Source organism: Lepidochelys olivacea (genome assembly GCF_965140295.1).
Source record: "Lepidochelys olivacea isolate rLepOli2 genome assembly, chromosome: 1".
In the NCBI taxonomy this organism is placed as follows: Eukaryota; Metazoa; Chordata; order Testudines; family Cheloniidae; genus Lepidochelys; species Lepidochelys olivacea.
The window spans coordinates 326,111,815-326,135,007 of record NC_140411.1 but is presented as its reverse complement, the minus strand read 5'-3'; the positions used below and the strand labels follow the sequence as shown (position 1 = coordinate 326,135,007).

General features: G+C 41.3%; 1 protein-coding gene across 1 annotated transcript in view; it reads left to right on the top strand.

The window, feature by feature from the left end:
* LOC311527328 (B-cell receptor-associated protein 29-like) overlaps positions 1-16,860 on the top strand; it is a 55,441-nt gene extending 38,581 nt beyond the window's left edge. The window contains exons 7-8 of the mRNA XM_084641196.1: positions 11,380-11,480; positions 15,875-16,860. Coding sequence (XP_084497322.1) covers positions 11,380-11,480; positions 15,875-15,913 — 140 coding nt within the window. The 3' untranslated portion in view covers positions 15,914-16,860. The remainder of the gene's footprint in view (positions 1-11,379; positions 11,481-15,874) is intronic.
* The last annotated feature ends 6,333 nt before the right edge of the window (positions 16,861-23,193 follow it).

Here is a 23,193-nt window from a genome sequence, read left to right as displayed (position 1 = left end):
GGAAAATTTTCATCTAAATTCTCAAGGGCTCTTAACCTGTCTGCTAGCACTGTACTTATTACCTTCTGCATGTAGACAAGTTTACTTATGGAAAACTTGTGCATACAAATTTGCAGGGGCACGTCTCAAGGCTATTTCTGAAATTGTGAAGTTTCTTTGGTGTGTTTTAGTTTCCTAAATTTCAATCAATAGTAAACATCATAACCCTACATACTGAAACAACATAATACACTATTTTGCTAGTGCCATAAATTGTCTAAAAACCCGCAATGAAATAAACTGGTCTGAGTTTAATTTGCAGGACTTTCCTTCTCTTAGCTATCCTTTTCATGAATGGATTAGAAAAGTCTTGCCTAGTTGAATACATTTAAATGACTATATATTAACCTCCTCTACCGTGTCTCTCTGTATATTAACCAGGCATTTGTCTTATCCATCCTTTCTCACTTATGGATCCTGTACTTTAGGGAGCTATTGAAATGTGAAGTATTTGTTGTTCATGACGATGGTACCTTTTCTGAGGGAAGTACAGCAGAATTGACCTACTCCTTTTCCTCCTCAACTCACCTGGCCTTCTGCGGGCACTGCACTAATATCATCTAGTAAAAGCTACAGCTTTATTTACACATAACAAAATTGTTATACGGATTGACAAGTATTAATTAAGCATTGCAGCAGAACAGATCCCTGCCAAATTCCGCAGTAGTATGTGAACATCTCATTATAATGCTCAACTCCATATGACTTGCACCAAATGTTCTGCCTGTATCTGAGAGCATGACAACCCTTCTGCTCTTCCATTCCTATATATTTTCATTACATATGACCCTTCTTCCATACTAGACTCCATCCATATCAAAGCTGTTCCACTACACAGAATAAGAAATCCAAAATAAGAGGACACAGAACCCCACTGACATGTCTCTTTTTTCCTGTCAGCCTTCCAGCCACAATAAGCAAAGGGGATAACATCTGTCTCTTTCGTTGTTTAATGTGGCATTCATGTTTTGCAAAACGTTTAAAGTATGTGTTGGGAGAGAATTTTGAACTTGATGCATAAAATTTTCAAAAGTGCATTTGGTACATCGAAGCTTAAGTTTAAGTCACTTTTGAAAATGAGATTTCGGGTATGTCTACACTGCACCTGGGACTCGTGCTAACTTAGTTCAAGCTAGTGTGCTAAAAGTAGCAGTGGGGATGTTGCAGCACTGGCTGAGACTTGGGCTGGCAGCCTGAGTTCAAGCCAGCCTGACCCCCTGGGTCCAAACTCAGACAGCCCAAGCTGCCTCCAGTATTGCAATCTCCACACAGACGTTTTTAACACACTAGCTCAAGGTGAGCTAGCGCAAGTCTGTCTGCCCACACTGAGAATCTCACCTCCTGGCTGCCGTGTAGACATACCTTCAGGTGCTTTTGAACACATTATATTTACACACACACACACACAGAGAACTAAAAAGAATTCAGAATAGTTCTCAGAGGCTGATGTGGGGCGGGGGGAAGGAAAAAGATGCTGTTGAAACAGGATCCTGGATCCTTTAAACAGATTTGATTTGTGTACAAAATAATTGTAACAAGAACATTGTGTTGCTAGTTCTCTGGGTTTTATGGGAGGAGGTAAGGGATGGTTTTGGCCAATCTAGTTTTAAAATACACACACCATTTCAAGACCTATAATATTACAATCATTAATTTTTTTTTAATTTAAAATAAATTGATGCAAGATTGTTCAAGATTTGAAAGGTATGAACAAGAAATGGGGACACATGAAAGCATTTGATAAATTTTATCACTACCAGTGAGAGTTCAGTTTGGGCATTATGTAGGTTTTTGTTTTAAAGAGGTGGGGGCAGAGACAACACGGGGGGGAGAATGTGGGGTCCCCCCCCAGATTTGCTGTTTGGCTTGTACTAAGCACGCTTAGTAATACTGCTGAAGCTGGCTGCCCTCACTCTGTCTTCCCACCCCTGCTGTCGGCAGGCACAGGTCATCTCTGGGTGTGGGTTAGAACCAGGCTGAAGGGATGTGTGAAAATGCCCTTTACGTGAAAACCTTCACAGGATCTCAAAACATTTTACAAAATTGAGTAAACATCGGTTTCCATCTACAAATGGGGAAATTGAGATACAAGAAGGTTAAGTGACCAGGTCAGGTCACATGTTGAGCTATTGGCAGAGCTAGGTATACAAGACAAGCCCACCATGCTCCCATCCTTTTGCTTTAACCTCTAGACCATAACTTTATTAAGGGGCATCCCATACAATGTAGTACATGTTATAGCTGAGTATTTCTGGTTATAGTTTTTCAAAGGGATATCATTAACCCTTCTGAGGAGGGCTTTTGCAGGCCCTGCCAATCTACTTAAGTACCATATTAAGATGTTATGAAGTCCCTCTGCAAGGGAGAAACTTGATTTGAATTTGATAAACATTTTATCCCATTGCTTGGAATTGCTCACTCAACATAAAAACAGTGAAAATGCTGGGGGGAGGGGAGCCAAGTGAATTAGTTTTTAATGAAGAATTAACATTTCTGAAGGATGTGTTCTGATTTAGAGCACAGTACTGAGAGTCAGGAGATCTAAATATTACTCCCAGCTCTACAACTGGCTTGCTGTTATCTTGGACAAATCCCTTAGCCTGTCTATGCCTTATTTTCCCTTCCTGGAAAATGTTTTGCAAATACACGTTGAGATCCTCTAAAGAAAGTGGCCCTTCACATACCCTTTCAAACTATATAAGTGCAAAGTATTAGCAATTTTAAAAAAAAATTACCTTGCAACCAACACTGATTTAATTGCTGCATGAATTATCTGGTAGCAAAGCCATTTTCCTAGTAAAGGATTAATAGTTTGGGCAGGGGAAGAGTCTAAGAATTGTTGTGATGAGCTGATCCGCCACTTCTGCGGAGAGGAGTATGTCATAGGAACACTGCAGCCTTTCCAGTTATTAGGGTGGAGAAGCCCTCTTAGAACAATTCCAGTCCTCTTCTGTGGCCCAGGCAAGAGCATCCTACCCTTGCCCATTTGAGTTTTTAAGGCTGGGATTTGGGGACAGAGACTTTGAGAGTTGGAGGTGCTGAACATGTTCTTAAATCTACACTTTTCAATGCATGTGGTTGGTCACCAGTGAAACATAAGTATTTTCATAAGTTCATAAGGACAATAAGGAATTTTTAAAATATAATAGGAACAAAAAGAATCCTGACAATGGTATTGGTCCATTACTAAATGGCAATGGTAGAATTATCAGCAATAATGCAGAAAATGTAGAGGTCTTCAGTAAATATTTCTGTTATTTATTTGGAGTAAAACAGATGATACGGTCTCCTCATATGGTGAAACACACTTTCCATTTCACTAATATCTCTGGAGGATGTTAAACAGAAGCTACTAAAGTCAGATACTTTAAAATCAGCAGGTCCAGGTGACTTGCGTTCAAGAGTTTTAAAAGAACTGGCTGAGGAGCTCTCTGGACTGTTAATGTTGATTTTCAGTAAGTCTTGGAACACTGGGGAAGTTCCAGAAGACTGGAAGTCAGCTAGTTTGCCAATTTTTTAAAAGGTGAACAGGATGACCTAGGTAATTATAGATCTGTCAGCCTGACATCAATCCCAGTCAAGATAATGGAGCAGCTGGTACAGGACTCAATTAGTAAAGAACTAAAGGAAGGTAATGTAATTAATTCAAATCAACATGGTTTATGGAAAATAGATCCGATCAAACTAACTTAATATTTGGTTTTGATGAGGTTACAAGTTTGGTTGATAAAGGTAATAGTGTTGACGTAATATACTTAGGCTTGTGTAAGGCATTTGACTTGGTACTACATAACATTTTGATTAAAAAACTAGAATGATATAAAATTAGCACACATTAAATAGATTGAAAACTGGCTGATAGTTAAATTTTGAGACCAGTAAACAAGGAATCATCATTGAACAGGTTTGCTTCCATAAAGGTTAGTTCTTTCTTCGATTTAACATTTTTGTCAATGACCTGGAAGAAGACATAAAATCATCACTGATAGTTTGCTGATAACACAAAAGTCAGGGGAGTTTTAAATAATGAAGAGGACAAGTCACTGGTACAAAGCAGTCTGGATCATTTGGTAAACTGGGCACAAGCAAACTTTTAATATAGCTTAAATCTATGCATCTGTTAACAAAGAATGAAGACCATACTTACAGGATGGGGAAATCTATCCTAGGAATCGGTGATTCTGAAAAAGATTTGGAGGTTGTGATGAATAATCAGGTGAAAATGAACTCCCAGTGTTATACTATGGCCAAAAGAGCTAATGTGATCCTGGGAGAATCTTGAGTAGGAATAGAGAGGTTATTTTACCTCTGAATTTGGCACTGGTGCGACCTTGCTGGAATATTGTGTCCAGTTCTGCTATCAACAATTCAAGAAATATGTTGATAAATTGGAGTACGTTCAGAGAAGAGCCACAAGAACAATAAAGGATTAGAAAACCTGCTTTATAGTGATAGTGTGAAGGAGCTCCATCTGTTTTGCTTGATAAAGAGGAGGTGAAGGGGTAACTTGATTACACATTATAAATACATACGTGAAGAACAGATATTTAATAGGGGGTTCTTCAATCAAGCAGAGAAAGGTATAACATGATCCAGTGGCTGGAAGTTGTACCTGGACAGATTCAGACAGGGAATAAGGCTTATATTTTTAATGGTAAGAGTAATTAACTATTGGAAGAATTTACCAAGGCATATGCTGGTCATTTAAAAATCAAGTTTGAATGCTTTTCTAAAAGATATGTTCTAAGAATTATTGTGGGGAAGTTCTATGGCCTGTATTTAGACAGGAAGTCAGAGTAGATTATGGTCCCTTCTGTTCTTATAGATGCACAGATTCTAAGTGCCTTTATGTCGCTAAAAGGATTTTTGGGGGGGCTTTTTCCCTTTAAAAAAATACCTTGGAAAAGCTTGTAACACAATCCTAGCATGTAAAATAACAGTGTAATCTTAGCTACATTGTGCACATTTTCTACATTATTCTGGTTAAATGTATTTGTTCACTGATGTTGTCATAAGATTCATATTGTAGAACATGAGCATGTCCAGTGCAGCTAAGTTAATGATTCAGACATCATTACTATAGGTGGGGATTTACCATAGGGTTGATTGGACGGCAATGTGTGGCTCACAGGGAGGTGTTCAGAAAAGGTGGTGGGGAAATAACTCTGCAAAGGCAGCACAATTCTTCTCATAGAATCATAGAATATCAGGGTTGGTAGGGATCTCAGGAGGTCATCTAGTCCAACCCCCTGCTCAAAGCAGGACCAATCCCCAACTAAATCATCCCAGCCAGGGCTTTGTCAAGCCTGACCTTAAAAACTTCTAAGGAAGGAGATTCCAGTGGTAACGCATTCCAGTGTTTCACCACCCTCCTAGTGAAAAAGTTTTTCCTAATATCCAACCTAAATCTCCCCCACTGCAACTTGAGAACATTACTCCTTGTCCTGTCATCCGCTATCACTGAGAATAGTCTAGATCCATCCTCTTTGGAACCACCTTTCAGGTATTTGAAAGCAGCTTTCAAATCCCTCCCCGCATTCTTCTCTTCCGCAGACTAAATAATCCCAGTTCCCTCAGCCTCTCCTCATAAGTCATGTGTTCCAGTCCCCTAATCATTTTTGTTGCCCTCCACTGGATGTTTTCCAATTTTTCCACATCTTTCTTCTAATGTGGGGCCCAAAACTGGACATAGTACTCCAGATGAGGCCTCACCAATGTCTAATAGAGGGGAACGATCGTGTCCCTCGATCTGCTGGCAGTGCCCCTACTTATACATCCCAAAATGCCATTGGCCTTCTTAGCAACAACAGCACGCTGTTGACTCATGTCCAGCTTCTCGTCCACTGTAACCCCTAGGTCGTTTTCTGCAGAACTGCTGCCTAGCCATTCAGTCCCTAGTCTGTAGCGGTGCCTGGGATTCTTCCGTCCTAAGTGCAGGACTCTGCACATGTCCTTGTTGAACCTCATCAGATTTCTTTTGGCCCAATCCTCTAGTTTGTCTAGGTCCCTCTGTGTCCTGTCCTTGCCCTCCAGCGTATCTACCTCTCCTCCCAGTTTAGTGTCATCTGCAAACTTGCTGAGGGTGCAATCCACACCATCCTCCAGATCATTTATGAAGATATTGAATAAAACCAGCCTGAGGATCAACCCTTCGGGCACTCCACTTGATACCAGCTGCCAACTAGACATGGAGCCATTGATCACTACCTGTTGAGCCCAACAATCTAGCCAGCTTTCTATCCACCTTATAGTCCATTCATCCAGCCCATACTTCTTTAACTTGCTGGCAAGAATACTGTGGGAGACCGTGTCAAAAGCTTTGCTAAAGTCAAGGAACAACAGGTCCTCTGCTTTCCCCTCATCCACACAGCCAGTTATCTCGTCATAGAAGGCAATTCGATTAGTCAGGCATGACGTGCCCTTGGTGAATCCATGCTAACTGTTCATGATCACTTTCCTCTCCTCTAAGTGCTTCAGAATTGATTCCTTGAGGACCTGCTCCATGATTTTTCCAGGGACGGAGGTGAGGCTGACTGGCCTGCAGTTCCCAGGATCCTCCTTCTTCTCTTTTTTTTAAAGATGGGCACTACATTAGCCTTTTTCCAGTTGTCCGGGACTTCACCCGATCACCATGAGTTTTCAAAGATAATGGCCAATGGCTCTGCAATCACATCCGCCAACTCCTTTAGCACTCTCTGATGCAGCGCATCCGGCCCCATGGACTTGTGCTCGTCCAGCTTTTCTAAATAGTCCCGAACCACTTCTTTCTCCACAGAGGCCTGGCCACCTCCTTCCCAAGCTGTGCTGCCCAGTGCAGTAGTCTGGGAGCTGACCTTGTTTGTGAAGACAGAGGCAAAAAAAGCATTGAGTACATTAGCTTTTTCCACATCCTCTGGCACTAGGTTGCCTCCCTCATTCAGTAAGGGGCCCACACTTTCCTTGACTTTCTTCTTGTTGATAACATACCTGAAGAAACCCTTCTTGTTACTCTTAATACCTCTTGCTAGCTGCAACTCCAAGTGTGATTTGGCCTTCCTGATTTCACTCCTGCATGCCCGAGCAATATTTTTATACTCTTCCCTGTCCAATCTTCCACTTCTTGTAAGCTGCTTTTTTGTGTTTAAGATCAGCAAGGATTTCACTGTGAAGCCAAACTGGTCGCCTGCCATATTTACTAGACTTTCTACACGTCGGGATGGTTTGTCGCTGTAACCTCAATAAGGATTCTTTAAAATACAGCCAACTCTCCTGTACTCCTTTCCCCCTCCTGTTTTTCTCCCAGGGGATCCTGCCCATCAGTTCCCAGAGGGAGTCAGTCTGCTTTTCTGAAGTCCAGGGTCCGTATTTTGCTGCTCTCCTTTCTTCCCTGTGTCAGGATCCTGAACGCGACCATCTCATGATCACTGCCTTCCAGGGTTCCCATCCACTTTTGCATCCCCCTACTAATTCTTCCTGGTTTGTGAGCAGCAGGTCAAGAGCAGCTCTGCCCCTAGTTGGTTCCTCCAGCACTTGCACCAGGAACAGCAGAGATCAACTCATTCTGTAGTCCACAGCAGGGATCAATGGGGTTTTCGTCATTTCCCCACAGAGGGGGAAGGGACAACTTGGCCTTTGCTTTCCTTCGGCTAGGATTCGGTGAGGTATTCCTGTCATGAGTCTGTTGTGGTCAAAACATTGAGACGATGCAATGAGTTGTTTGCTTTGTTGATCTACAGATATCTTTAGATATTTTGTTCATGTTTAGAGATATGGGTGTTTTTAGTTACAACCAAAGCAGTGTTCAGCTTCTTGTGAAACAGCCCAGTAGCTACTATTAGATCAAGTTACCAAAATATTGTATGAAAAATAGTGCAATGGCATTAGATTGTGAAATCCCTAAGTATGAAGAAAAACTATTAAATCCTGGAGTGTTTCCTTTTTAGTTTTCTATACAGCATAGAGAGGAACCTCAAAGTGAAGAGGGAAAAGAGAACATGTGTTTACATTTTATTTGCAATGTAAATATTAAAAACTTATAAAGAGTAACACTTATTGATTTGATTCCCCCGTGTGTGAGTGTCAGATATTTCAGTAGCAGAAGAGAAAGTTAAGTAATATAAGAAAGGAAGAGAATTTCAGCAAAGATTGTAAATATAATGGAGAGTTCACTTGTCAGATGTGCAGAATGGCTGGCTGTTCCAAATTATGGGAGTTGTGGAGAAGAAGATTCTTACATTAATACTAGCAAGATGGTATTAAAGGACGAGAGGAGGACAGTGCAAGACTAGCAGAGAGGGGGAGTGAAAGGAGGAATATAGAGACACAAGGAGTGAAATCCTGGCTCCATTGCAGTCAGTTGGAGTTTTGCCATTGACTTCAGTGCAGACGGCATTTCATCCCAGGTCTATGAGGTAAGGCTATGGAACGTTTAAAAAAAGAAAGCCCATGGAAAATTTTAAAAATAAGGTTGATTTTGAACTAGATTGTCAAATGAAGACCCAATGGAATGTCTAAAAAATGTGGATGTTGCAGTCATCCACCTTCGGGTATATGTGAAGGTATATAGTATCTTTCTTCATATGCTGGAGTCTGGAGACCTGGGTCTTGGGAAGGCATAGAAAAGGAAATTCCAGAAGTGAGGCATAAAGAAATGAGGCGTGGATGATGATTTCAACAGAGGAGCAGTCAAGGTAATAGCAAAATAAGTGTTGCCCCTGTTTCAGACTAGTTCCCCTGTTCCTTCTCTTTATTAAGCACTTATGCTTTGTTCAAAGTCTGCTGAGAACAGCATCTTGGTTTATGATTGCATCTGCAATTTGCTAGGCGTGTTCTGGGGACTAATGAAATGGTCACTATCTTGAGCTCATAGTCTAAGGACACTGACAAGGGTTGAGGGAAGGCAAGCAACAAAGGTAATTTTTTTTAAAAAAGTCACCTTTTACATTTTGTTACAATTAGACTTGCTTTTAAAAATAGCTTTGTGGGTTAACCTCTTAGGCTAATAGTTAATAGCCTGTATTGCAATGTGGGTGATCTAATTTGGAGTCTGTCTCTTGTACCTCCTAGCATAGGTAGCTATACAGGCAGCACGTTAACGCCATGTCTACACTACAGCAACTATAATAGGACAGCTATGGCAATGCAGCTGTAGCGTAGATGCTTCCTAAATTGATGGAAGTGTTGTTTTTTTTTCTTTTGATATGGATAATCCACCTTTTGGAGAGGTGATAGCTAGGTCAATGGAAGAATTCTTCCGTTCGCATATGCAAGTTAGGCAAATCTAACTATGTCACACAGGGAACAAAATTTTTCATAGCCCTGAGCAATGTAGCTAGGCCAATTTAATTTGTAGGTGTAGAAGAGTGGGAAAGGAGTGCTCTTTATCACCCAACAATGGCATTTTTGGCCTTGTTGATGAGCTTTAAAAAGTCCTGTTCAGCACTTCTTAGCCATAAGGTTGATGGCTATATTGAAGGGCCTCAAGTGTTGTGCGATATACAGCAGTACTAAAAAGGAGCTTGGAGCTCCCATAGAGAAGGGGGGCAGGGGGGATTGTTTCATTCCTAATTAAAATGTTTTTGAATTCCATGGACAAAACTGCTTTGCCCTCCTGAAATCCCATTTCATTCCTGAGTTATGTTCTTATGTCAAAAGGTTTTGGAGCTATCTGCCACAGCACATAGGAATGTCACATCACTTTAGTTACTTGGTAACGTTTTTGCTTAGGAAAGGTCTAACACATTACTAAAATGAATATGTTGCTGAGGAATATCGCACCTGGTCTTGCAACACTTATTTGCCAAGTAGTCCAATTAAGGTCAATAGGGCTAGACTACTTGCAAAAGTAAGGCTTGCAAATATAAGATGCTTGATGTAACATCTGGGTAGACAAATGGTGGTGTATATTATCAGGCTGGTTACTTTAATGAGCATAAATCCATTATGTATTTAAAATAATTCAAACTCTCATCACCTGAAACGTGTCACATTTGTCTGAACTTGGGATATCCTATAGTAATCAAATCTTACTGCACAATGGAACCTCCAGTAGATACGCAGTCCCTAATTCTGGGAACAGAAATATAAATCAAACTGTCCTACACTTTAAAAAAATCAGTTTGAGACACTTCAGAATGCCATTCTTTTACAAATGAAAAATGATTGGTGAAATCTGACTATATGTAAAATGCATATTTTCTTATCAAAGTTAAGTGAATTATATGACAAATTAGATTTTACTCCAAAAAGCAAATGGACAGAAAAGATACTGCAAAACATAGAATATCTTCTCAAGTACCAAACATTTAAATTATTTGAACAACTTGACTTCTAGGTACCACTAAATAAGACATTTCTGCACACGGAAAACTGGATAGGCATGCAAAACACGCTGTCTCCAATAGAAATTACATTCAAACAGATCTTAAACCCTCTTATAGCACTATTTGACACTATAGTGACAGTTCACCAGAATAAAACAGGTGAACTAAAGAGCAAATAGGTGACTGGGAAATTGTCTTGGGCAGTAATGGCAGCTCTAATAGGCAAAGGCAATTGCAACTATTTTTATGCTCCTAAAACGGGGGGACAGAAAAAATCGTATACTTGTTGGAAAACTAACAGGAAGTCACCTCTCCATATTCTTGAGAAGGCTTGGTACAAATAGGCTTCTGGTTGTAGAATGATGTGAGAGAGAGTGAATATAGCTCCCTAGCCCTTTCCTACATTCTGACACATCTTGGTTGAATGTAACAACAAATCTCCAAAATAGCTGCCCCAAATTATGAAATCATTGACTAAAATCATTTCATACTGTCCAGGTTTGGACACACAAACTAAACGTAATGTAAGACATAAAGGTGATCACAATGAGAATTAGACAATCATACAGTTCAGTAGATGGTGCAATTCTTTATAAGGTCATCAACTGTTTATAAGTATATTTCTTTTCTAACCAAATCTATAAAGGAAAGGGAATGGAAACTCATACAATATATTAAACAATATGAACTTCTTCTGAAACTTCCTAGTGTAATAATTTTGAATTTCATTTTCTTCAGGTAATAACTCACAAACTACTTAAGTACCAAATATCTACTTACCTGTGATTGTTTAAAGTACAATGGCAATACTTCATATTTACAGCAGTGTGAGATCAGATTCAGACCCTTCGTTTTTGAAGTCAATAGACATAGACCAATGCGAGATCAGAATTGGGACATATATATCTGGTGCACATGCTGTTAAAGACAGAATTGAAACTTTACTCTTGGACAGCTGTAGCATTATTGCATAGATGTTTCTTCATATCAAAATGCAGTGACTAAAGTGTTTTGATAAATTCACTTCTATATCTTATAGCCCTTTCCAAGGCAACAAATGAAGTGACTGCAGTTAAAAAGCAATCTGAAGGCCTTAAAAGAGAATATGATCGCCTTATGAAAGAACATGAACGGCTGCAGGTAGGTGGTTGTGGTTCACTGCATGAGCAGAATGTTCTGAAATTGTACTAACAAAATTACACAAGTTGGATGTTTCTTTTCCAAGAGCAAGAGAATTTATCAAACCCTTCAGTATATGTTACAATGGAAATTACTCCCTGAAGGTAATAAAAATACCTAGTAGAATTCTGCCTTCTTGCAGGAATCTTATGGCAAAGTTGGGTAGTATTTTTCTGAGGTAAGGAAAGGTGGCATCATCAGATTTCTAGGTTGATGTGCTGTAGCTTGGGGGCTGAGTTCAGGATTCATGTGAAGTCCTTCACTCAAGGACTGAGCCTGAAAGCTTCAAGAAGGTAATGGAAATTACAGTGAGAGGGAGGGTTTGGGGTTGGTTTTTGTTTTATGGTTTTAAACATTCCTCTATGATATTTGCAATCCAAATGCTGCAGCATTGTTAATGCTCAAGAACCAGGAAGCAAGAGACTACAAACAGGTCAATCTAAACACTCTGTTCAAACTAAGTGATGTGCAAGATGTTAACAGGCAGCCTAACTGGCAAAAGCTGAATAACACTTTAAAAAATCATTTCATGGATTTTTATTGGGCTTAAGGGTTCAGAGGCATTGAAATACTATAAAAACATAGTTAGGGCTGGTAGCACTGCCTGTTAAGATTGCCAGACCCTTCCCATGTAAGACCCTATTTTCAGTTGATTCAAAATTGTCAAACTTTAATTATATGGGATGAAATTTTCCATTCCAGGTGTCTGCCTCGGGATCAATTTTTTTCTTAAAGTTTTTCAGCCAAAATTGTTCAGCTGTTTCCAAGAACAAAGTTGTGGAAAATACATTGTTTTACGGTATTAACAAAATTCTGGTGAGCTTTTCTTTGAGACGCTCTAGTGCCTCTGTGCTTTGGAGCAGTAACTGGAAATTTGGCAGCCGATGGCCTTTGTGTCAGGAATGTACCTGTGCTGTTGGGAAAAATTGGTGCAAATTTTACTAAATTACAAACTATTTAAATATTTAAAAAATATTCACATGACAGCTAAAACATCTGAAGATTCTGTCTTTCCTGAGCATGCTCCAGCCCCTCAGAGAACCTGTACTGACTAGACTATGCATATGCAACCCCCAGAGTGACTGAATATATTCCAGCCCAGAGCTTTAGGGCAGAAGCTGGATTTTCTCTGTAATTGCAGCTCCGTGCTGCCTCAGGCTGGGCACTAGAACTGAATACAGGGAGCTAGTGTCTCCTGTGCCGTCAGTGGCACGCAGACCCAGAAACAGTTTTGCTGCTGCACAGGGAGCATGAAGAGGAAGCTACTTGACTTAAAATACAGAGAGGACAAGAGCAGCAAAAAGGAGTGGGGGAGGGAGGGAAAGGAGTAGAGTGGTGCAAGGTATCTGATAAAACTGAGGGTGGGGAGAGAGAAAATGATGGAGCTGGGGAGACTGGTTGGGCAATAAGACTGAGTAAGGAGAGGAGACTGGGGGCCTGTCCCCACTTATCAGGGGATCGATGCACAGCGATTGATCCACTGGCGGTCGATTTAGCAAGTCTAGTGAAGACCCACTAAATTGACCACCGATAGCTCTCCTGTCGACTCCGGTACTCCACTGGAACAAGAAGCATAAAGTAAGACGACTGGAAAGTTTCTCCCATCAACCCCACGTGGTATGGACATCGTACTAAGTCGACCTAAGGTACATCAACTCCAGCTACATTATTCACATAGCTGGAATTGCATAACTTGGGTCAATTTAGCCCTGTAGTGTAGACCTGCCCTAGGATTTGGATGGGGAGATAGCAGGGGGAGGCTGAACTAGGAGACTGGGATGAGAAGCCTGAGAAGTGGAGAGTTGGACTTGGACAAGGAGCCCAGGGGTGGGAAAGAGACAGGATTGTGACACGTTGAAGAGGATGAGGCTGAAGGAGTCAAGTTTGGGGAGGGGGGCAGGAGAGAACAGGCAGAAAAGTCTTAATGCTCCCTACAGTATAGTCTCTTCCAAAGCCAAGAATGGAAACCAAGATTCCTGAGTCTCACCATTCCTCTGTCATCAGCAATATCTGTGAACGCCCCTGGCAAAGTGTGTGTCTCATTCCCCCACACTCATGCTGATCCACATTGAGGATGACATCCTAGTACTCCTATCAGTTACTCCATTAGCTCAAGTGACAGAGATGTGTGTGGTGGATCTAAAGGTTCCAACCCTGCTGATGAACCATGTGGGTGTCCATATGATGCCACATGGTGGAATTTGTTTTTGGTTGTCCTTTTTTTAAAAAAAAAAAAAAAGGAAAGAAATTGCACGCACAAACACAACTGTTAAAAGAACATATTGAATGAGGATAAAAGCAAAATATCAAATAGGTGCGCATTGACTGTCCATCCTGAGCGCTGGCTCTTTGGAAGAAATAGTAGATGTGATCATGTAAGGAAACCCCATGTCATAATGTGCATGCACACAAGAGAGCCAAATTAAGGTTGCACAGGCAACCTTAATTCTGTTGTTCCTAACTTTTTGAGTGTTTGACTTTGCAACCTTATTGTTACTTTAATATAGTTTTTTTGTGTACAAGATTGCTTTTCCCCTCTCCCCTCACCTCTCCTTCAACTAAGCATTGAGCATATTTGCCTCTTTTCTTCCTCCCGGCTCAGGACAAGTAATACCTTATTAGTTCTATATTAACATATACTCACTCTGAGAAAGATATGGTCATATACAATTTTACAGACATTGCTAACACATGTGAACCCCTGCCAATACTCAGCCTTGACCTAAAAAAAATCAAACTCTTAAGTTCTGAGAAGCTGAGAGAATTCTGCAACTATTCTAAAGTACAGCTTCAGTTAGAGAAGTAACTCTGTAAAATGTCACCACCCACATTAGCGCCCTCTAGGTCCATCATGTATGTTTACTGGAGAAAACGTCATTTTGTTTCTGTTAATTGTATTAAGCAACTTGTTTGTGCCACTGGAACTAGACTCCAGCAGTGCTGTACTGGAGAGAGCAGAATTCTATTGACTCCTACATCAACAAAATTGCCCACCAAGTTCTAAGTGTAGAATCTTCATTATGGGTGGTGATGTAGCCTCCAGAAAGAATACAGATGGCTTTCAGGAAGAGATTGCAGTCTATTGTGGGGTTTTGTTTTGCTGTTTATAAACCTTTGATTTGCTAAATGAACAAACTTTATTTCTCAAAATGAAGAGAATATGGAACTCCACGTGTAGTTTTGGTGTTTTTGGTCACTTTTGACAATTGCTGCACTTAAGCTAAAATCTCTATGGGCTTGTCTTCACTACCAGGGTAAGTCAACCTAAGTTACATTACTCCATGTACGTGAATAATGTAGCTGGAGTTGATGTAGCTTAGGTTGACTTATCCTGGTGTCTTCACTGCGCTGCATTGATGGGAAACGCTCTCCAGTTGATTTACCTTACTCTTCTTGGAGGGGTCGACCGGAGAGCGCTCAGCCATCGATTTAGCAGGTCTTCACTAGACCCGCTAAATTGACACCCACTACATCGATTGCAGCAGCATCAATCTCCCTAATAGTGAAGACAAGCCCTTTCTTATATATAGGAAATCAACATGAGTGTTGAGGAAGACAGACTTTTCCCCTCAACCCAGAAGCCAGACCCCAACCACCTACATAGCTGCATCCATACTGCAGCTTATGAGCTGTAGCAGGAGTGGCCAAACTGCAGCTCGTGAGCCACATGTGGCTCTTTTACAGTTAAAGTGCAGCTCGCAGAGGCCCCCCCATCCTCTGCCTACCAGACTGGGGTTAGGAGGAACTCAGGGCTTCTGCCCTGCAGCAGGGTGTGGGGCTTGGGGCTGCTTCTGCACAGCAGGGAGGGGTTCTCGGGGTTTCAGCCTCACAGGGCGCGCCTGCCAGGGCTTAGGACTTCAGCAGGAGCAGGGTTGAATCCCCAAGCCCCAGCAGACACACCCCAGTTCTCAAACTTCTGAAGATTGTCATCTCTGACTCGGAGGGTCAGTGAGTTTGGCCACCCCTGAGCTATAGTAATAGCTGCAGCTTACTGGCCTTTTGGGACGTATGGTTGTAGTTAGTAGGTCTGTACAGTGTACTGGCTAAATCTCCTGGCCAGCTCGCCCACCCACAACCCCTCCCGAAGTCCCTGTGGAGAGAACTCCAGGGATCTTAGCTCTGGGATGTGAAGTCCAACTGTGCCATTCCTCATCTTCTTGGTTCTCCTCATGCAGTAGAACCATAGTGTTTCTGATGCATTCTGAACTTGTGTGGCCACAGAGAGAGCCCAGTATCTCTTGTCCTTTCAGGATTTAACATTAGGATATTCATCCTGAGACATCAGTTACTAATCTTGCCAAATGCAAAAATTGTTCATTTGCTTCTTTCTGACATGTCTGTCTCTTTGTTTGCAGGACCTCCTAGATGAAGAGGAGGATAAGAAAGACCTGTAGAAGCAATTCAGGAAAGACTGCTTAGATATAACTGCATCAGTGTGAAGTCTCTTGTTCTTCTCTTTAACCTCCTGAAGTAGATGGCACAAGGTTTGATTTTCTTAAGAAAATCAAATGCACTGTAGTTCACTACTCAGATTCTACTTATCGCTCTTGGTTGCCAAATATATTCCGTGTTGCAATGAGAATACTAAGTGATATATGGGATATGCCTTGAAGTTCATATTTCAGTTCTTGTGAGGAAAAATATAAGCATATAATGGAAATTTTCCATCTGCACTAAAAACTCAGATGATCTCTATCCTTTTGCCCTCAAAAATGGTAAAAGGATGATGCACAATAACACCAATTGCTTGTAACATATGAGTGGTTTTGTAAATCACACTAAACCATGAAAACATGGTGACTTTAACCCTTTTTTGCCAGCAGTCCTATGAAATTTGATTACTTATGGGTTAAATAAGGCTAAATATTCTTCATTTTCCATTCTACTTATGTAGAAGGATTTGATTGACAATCAGTAAAAATATGGAAGTTAGATTTCTAAGTCCACCTCACACTAGTTTGTTTTTTTCCCATTGTGCCACACAGATGGGTGTGTTTCACAATTATCCATTTTGCATGCCTTTGGGTTATTCTTTTGGAGTACTTCAGAATTTTTTGTCATAAAAAATAGTATTGGTGGGGTTTTTATTGTTCCCTGATCCATTTGTACAAGGATTTAAATCTATTGTTTACTTTGTGTGTGTGTGTGTGTGTGCCGCTGAGCTTTCTTGCTTTGCAAAGTGTAAAATTCTTTAAAGAATGTTCATGTATAATTTACTTATACTGATGAAAAGCAGTTCATGGTTTAAGGAGTAATCCTACAATACCTCAAATTAAATATACATTATCTGTTCTTTTGCATCTGACAGCTAAATTGAGTAATTTTTTCATTAGTGATTCAAATTTTGTACTTAAAAGTTGGATATGATGATTATATTAAAGGGATTGTTTAAGCTTATGAGTTTCAGTGTGTTTGTGGAAAATGTCCATTTTATCTGATAAACTGTCTCTATTAAAACCTGAAAATCAGAGTTTATAATTACCCACATGAAGAACAAAACAACATTTTCATAACATTACTATTTCACTTGCCTTGTCCAATAAATATGTATGTTTGATGCTGATAATAGTGTTTTTAAATTAATACAGACCGGAGGGTTCAAAAATTAATGTTAATCCAAAAGTTCAGAACAGACCATCTGAACACATGTCATACAAAAAAGTATGTGCTCAGCAAAGTTATTCAGCCTAGCAGGGAAGTTAGTGGCATATGCTTGGGGGGGTGGGAGGAATTTTTTTTCTATATAGAAATTTAAAACATTTTTTGAAATTCAGGCAAAAAATGAAAATGAAAATATATCCTAGAATCATAGAATATCAGGGTTGGAAGGGACCTCAGGAGGTCATCTAGTCCAACCCCCTGCTCAGAACAGGACCAATCCCCAACTAAATCATCCCAGCCAGGGCTTTGTCAAGCCTGACCTTAAAAACTTCTAAGGAAGGAGATTCCACCACCTCCCTAGGTAACGCATTCCAGTGTTTCACCACCCTCCTAGTGAAAAAGTTTTTCCTAATATCCAACCTAAATCTCCCCCACTGCAACTTGAGAACATTACTCCTTGTCCTGTCATCCGCTACCACTGAGAATAGTCTAGATCCATCCTCTTTGGAACCACCTTTCAGGTATTTGAAAGCAGCTTTCAAATCCCCCCCCCCCCCGCATTCTTCTCTTCCGCAGACTAAATAATCCCAGTTCCCTCAGCCTCTCCTCATAAGTCATGTGTTCCAGTCCCCTAATCATTTTTGTTGCCCTCCGCTGGATGTTTTCCAATTTTCCACATCTTTCTTCTAATGTGGGGCCCAAAACTGGAATCAGTACTCCAGATGAGGCCTCACCAATGTCGAATAGAGGGGAACGATCACATCCCTCGATCTGCTGGCAATGCCCCTACTTATACATCCCAAAATGCCATTGGCCTTCTTGCTACAAGGACACACTTTTGACTCATATCCAGCTTCTCGTCCACTGTAACCCCTAGGTCCTTTTCTGCAGAATTGCCGCCTAGCCATTCAGTCCCTAGTCTGTAGCGGTGCCTGGGATTCTTCCGTCCTAAGTGCAGGACTCTGCACTTGTCCTTGTTGAACCTCACCAGATTTCTTTGTTTGTTGAGTGTTTTTTCTGATAAAATTTTAGAAAGTAAGGCCCCAATCTTGCAAGATAATCTAGAGGGAATTGGGGCTCTGTGCAGCCACAACGGTCAATCCATGCAGCTCAACTTTTAGGATTAGAGCCTAAAACTTTTATGGCTCCAACTAAATGCTTTTATGTTATCAGCTTGTCTATACAGTAAATATGGCTTGGACACAACCTTAATATTAACATACAAAAACCTACATTTCAAAGAACCTTTAAAGTATAAAATCAAGTACCTAACAGTTTGAAAATACCAGAATTTACCATTGCCTGTGTACAGTACCTATTTTTCCCTACTCTCATTTTCAGAAACAACTGAACAAAAACAGCTGAAATTAAAAAAATGCCTAAAGCAGACACCCAGATTTAAAATCTTTAAAAAGTTTGGCAAAAACATAAGGAACTGAAAACTGGTGCTTATGAAAGTGTTAGAAACCTAAGTAGTTAAAGTTCCCTGTCTGCTCCACCTGAAATAGTACCTAGCATTGTGAAGGATCCCAAAGTTTTGACATGCTATAGAAAGGAATAAAGTACTCTTGCAGTGAAATGCAACTGTAATTTAGATTAACAGTGCAGAGCAACTCTGCACTACCATTTAGGTTAGAATTCTTAGAATATCGTTTGTTTAAGGTGAAGAGGAGAGTGGGACCATTGTATGTCCAATTTTATATACAGACACATACTGGCTGTAAATCATTCTCTTTAAAAGTTTTATAATTACATAAACTTGCCCCTCAGCCTAGCAATTATATACTGGCTGACATAGGAATACTTGTAGAAGCCAGTCTTGAAAAGAACTGGAGGAGAACAGGACAGTAGCCATACTTATCAGTATAGGGAACGTGTTTCAGTAAATGCAGATTTTAAGCAACCCCTAATTTTCAGACTCTCTACTTTGCCTCCATCTCTTGTTTCTGTCTTAAAGATATTCCATTAATGGTACTTTATCAAAATGCATGACAGTCAGATCTGTTAGATTCCAGCCTTCATGTTAAGTCATTGTGACAACTGGGTTCAAAAAGAAATTAGGTCAATTCATGGAGAATAGGGCCATCAATGGCTATTAGCCAAGATGCTCAGGGGTGAACCCCTGATCCAGCTATCGTGGAACCGCCAACTGCCAGAGGCTGGGACTGGACAAGGGATGGATCAGTTCAGTTCTGTTCATTCCTGTTGAAGTATCTGGCATTGGCTGCAGTTAGAGACCCCATACTGGGGTAGCTGGACCATTGGTCCGACTGAGTCTAGCTGTTCTTTGCTCATTAAGCATTGCTCACAAGTATTTGTTTTCATATTACATCTGATGCTTATTAACCTTTGAACTCAAGTGTTCCACACTTGCCATATTATTTGTCTACATAAAGTTAAAGCAATTTTCCATGCTTTCAAAATATAACCACGCTTATTTGGAAAGAGGGTTAAAAGCACATTACAAATATTATAGCAGGTTTACAAATGCCAGTGTTTGTTAAATCTGATTTTTAAAAAACATTTTACAACTGCTTCACATTGGGTTTTTTTGCACTTTGGGGAAAAAGTACTCTGTTCGGTTATTTCACAATACCTATAGCCTGCAGGACTGTGGCCATCAGTAGAAATATTAGTGATATTCAAAATTAAAGTCCCAATTTAGCAATGTAGACAAAGAATGGAAGAACCCAAATTGACAAATATTTGCAAGGTCTTGATCCTGTGAGAGAAGCTCAGATGCTCCTCACAGATTCTCTGTTCGGTACTTTATAGTTAAACTAGTACATGCTGACATGGATTGAGTCAAAATTGCTTCCTGATCTCAGATTTAGCAATCAGTTTAACCCTGTGCATGTTAACAGAAATCACTCTGGGAAAATTTGAGTCCAAAGTGGGCAAGATAGATTCTGCTCTAATAATACGTAAGCACTCTGTTACACCATCAAAGCGTTTTGAACATAGGGCCAAACATTTACTAATGGCTGCATGGGTGTGTGATGGGAAAAGGAGGGAAAAAAAGCTTCCTCTGCTTTTGTGTCCCTCATGCTGGAGCCCTGCACAATGGCAGGTGATAGGGACTTACTGCCCCCTCCACTGGTGCATGTCACTCCCAAAGGGACAGAAAAGAGGCAGGGTTATGTTGCTCCCTCCTGCGTGCACTTTTTAGCGGAACTGAATGGACACAAAGGAGGGGGATGACACATTGCTCCCCCCCAAAGGCTGGTGTCTCTGCATGCCTGGGAGTTCCAGGAGTATACACCCCCAAACCCACTGGCTTGCTCACCTCCACTCCCCTAATGGTCCTGGTGTGTTAGCAGCACCAAGCTCTTATACCAGGGGTGGCCAACCTGAGCCTGAGAAGGAGCCAAAATTTACCAATGTACATTCCCAAAGAGCCACTGTAACATACCATCAGCTCCCCGGCTCCCAGCCTCTCCCGCCCACCAGCAGCCCCGCTGATCAGCGTCTCCCTCCCTGCACCTCCCAATCAGCTGTTTCCTGGCGTGCAGGAGGCTCTGCCGGGGCAGGAGCCAGGGCATGGCCGGCTCAGGGGAGGGGGCGGGAAGGGATGGAGTCGGAGCAGGGCCTCTGGCAGAGCCAGGGGTCTAGCAGTGAGCACCCCCCCGCCCCCGCACATTGGAACCTTGGCACCTATAGCTCCAGACCCAGAGTCGGTGCCTATACAAGGAGCCGCATATTAACTTCTGAAGAGCCGCATGTGGGTCGGAGCCACAGGTTGGCCACCCCTGGCTTATTCACATACTAGCTTCTCAAAGTCTTGAACGTTAGACTTGGCAGGAACTCCACAGCTGGAGAAACTGGGTAATAAGTTGAGGGACAGGGAGAGCTAACTCCAGGAATTCCCTGGCATGCAAGGGTCCTAGCCTTTAGGGGAACTCCATGAGTTCCCCCCTTTGTCTCCTTTCAGCTCCGCTAACCAGTGCTGGGGGCAACATGACCCTGCGTCTTTCCCATCCCATTAGGAGTGAGGTGCACCCCTGGGTGCTAGGCAGGGCCGGTAAATCCCTATCACCTGCCACTGTGCAGAGCTCCAGCATGAAGGTCACTAAAACAGGGGAGGCTTTTTTTTTTTTTTTTTTTTTTACTTTTCCCACCACGGACCCAAGCAGCAGCCAGGAAATGTGTGGCCCTATGTTCAAAATACTGTGAAGGCGTATCACAAAGTGCAAAGTATTGGGGGGTGGGGGGTGGGAAAGGATGTATCTTGATCTAACACTCCGTTCCTAAACTTCCCTGGGGTAATGCCACTCGGCGCCACTCGCAGTGCAGAGCTGCATCTAAGAGACAGGACTAAGCACTGAATGATTAGAAATGCCGTATGAAAGGAATCCCTTTCCAGTGCACACGTACCGCTTTTACCACTTGTATCCCTTTTGTTTCATTACCCATAACTTAGTCACTAGGTGTTAACAAACCGAACGAGAACCTAACAATCTTCTAACTAAGGAACAGTAACGGAAAGTTAAACAAAAAAATAAAAATAAAGAAGAGGGTTTGAAAGGGAAGTGATGTAGGTTTCAAGTAACAAACGAAAACCCACTCCCAGCTGCCAGCGGTAGGTGCCACGCTTGATAGAAGGTGCTCTGCGAAGCGGAGGAAGGAAGGAAGGTCCTCACTTGTGCCAGGTTTCATCATTCACCTCCTCCATATTCGCCTACCTCAGTCTGGGGGAGGGGGAGAGGATCATTTTGAATTAGGGTGGCGTTTTTTGTTTTGTATTTTTCATTCCTCAACTCATTTTTTTCAAATACTTTTATTTGCAACACAGGTGGGGTTTTATTTTTCACATCTACTGTCCTCAATCTCACTGTCCCTTCAATGTGCGATCCTGCAAAGTTCAGAGCATGTCCTCAAGATGTTTGAACACCGTGGACAATCAGGGCTAAATTAATTCCTGGTTTATACCTCATGCACATTTCCGCGAAATCCCTGGGGTTGCTTGGGCTGTGGATCAGGGCTGAATTAGTCTCCCTATGATTTTGGCCCTAATTAATGTTAGCTCAGGTGAGTCTTCCCGATTCTTCTCCAAACTTCTTCCAGTGTTACAGGACATTCTTAACTAAATCAGGTTTCAGAGTAACAGCCGTGTTCGTCTGTATTCGCAAAAAGAAAAGGAGTACTTGTGGTACCTTAGAGACTAACCAATTTATTTGAGCATAAGCTTTCCTGAGCTACAGCTCACTTCATCCGATGCATCCGATGAAGTGAGCTGTAGCTCAGGAAAGCTTATGTTCAAATAAATTGGTTAGTCTCTAAGGTGCCACAAGTACTCCTTTTCTTTTAACTAAATCAGTGGCTTTGATACCATCCTCTGCTGAGATCCCGGTTACGTAGATATCAAAGGGCGCTCTCAGTTTCGTGGGTATTTGGATGAGATCGTACACAACATACAGTGACAAAACTTGAGCTTATGTAGGATGGTATAAACTAAGGAAATCTGTGTTGTTTTTAATGATTATTCCAGTTCCTATTACTATAACCAGAGGGGTAGCCCTGTTAGTCTGTAGCCACAAAAACAAGGAGGAGTCCGGTAGCACCTTAATGACTAAGATTTATTTGAGCATAAGCTTTCCTGGGTAAAAAAGGGTGCCACCCGACTCCTCGTTATTACTATAACCGTCATTTAATAATTCACCTGGAGTCCAGTACGCTTTATGTGATCACTAAATCCGCATCGCCCTCATTCTAGCACCTAAAAAGATTAATAATTGTGTTTGACCGCGGTAGCTTATTGAAGTGAACCTTTAAATCTGTTTTCGTTCTACTTCATTTTTTATCATGAGTGGTTTCTAAGTCTACTCAGAAAGTCTTTGACCGCACGTGATGTTCCTATATCCTTTTAGTAAATAATGTTAAACTGACTCGAATTGCAATTCTGTATTTCACGGTCCATTATTCCATTCTGGAAGCTGTATCAAATTCACCAGACCACTTCCCCTTAAAAAGTTAAGTACTCTACTGCAAGTGTCCAGGGAAAGGACTCCTTAGTTATATCGCATTGACTGTTATCCAGATTCTTGTGTGTGGTTATTGTCCCTAGCGATATGTG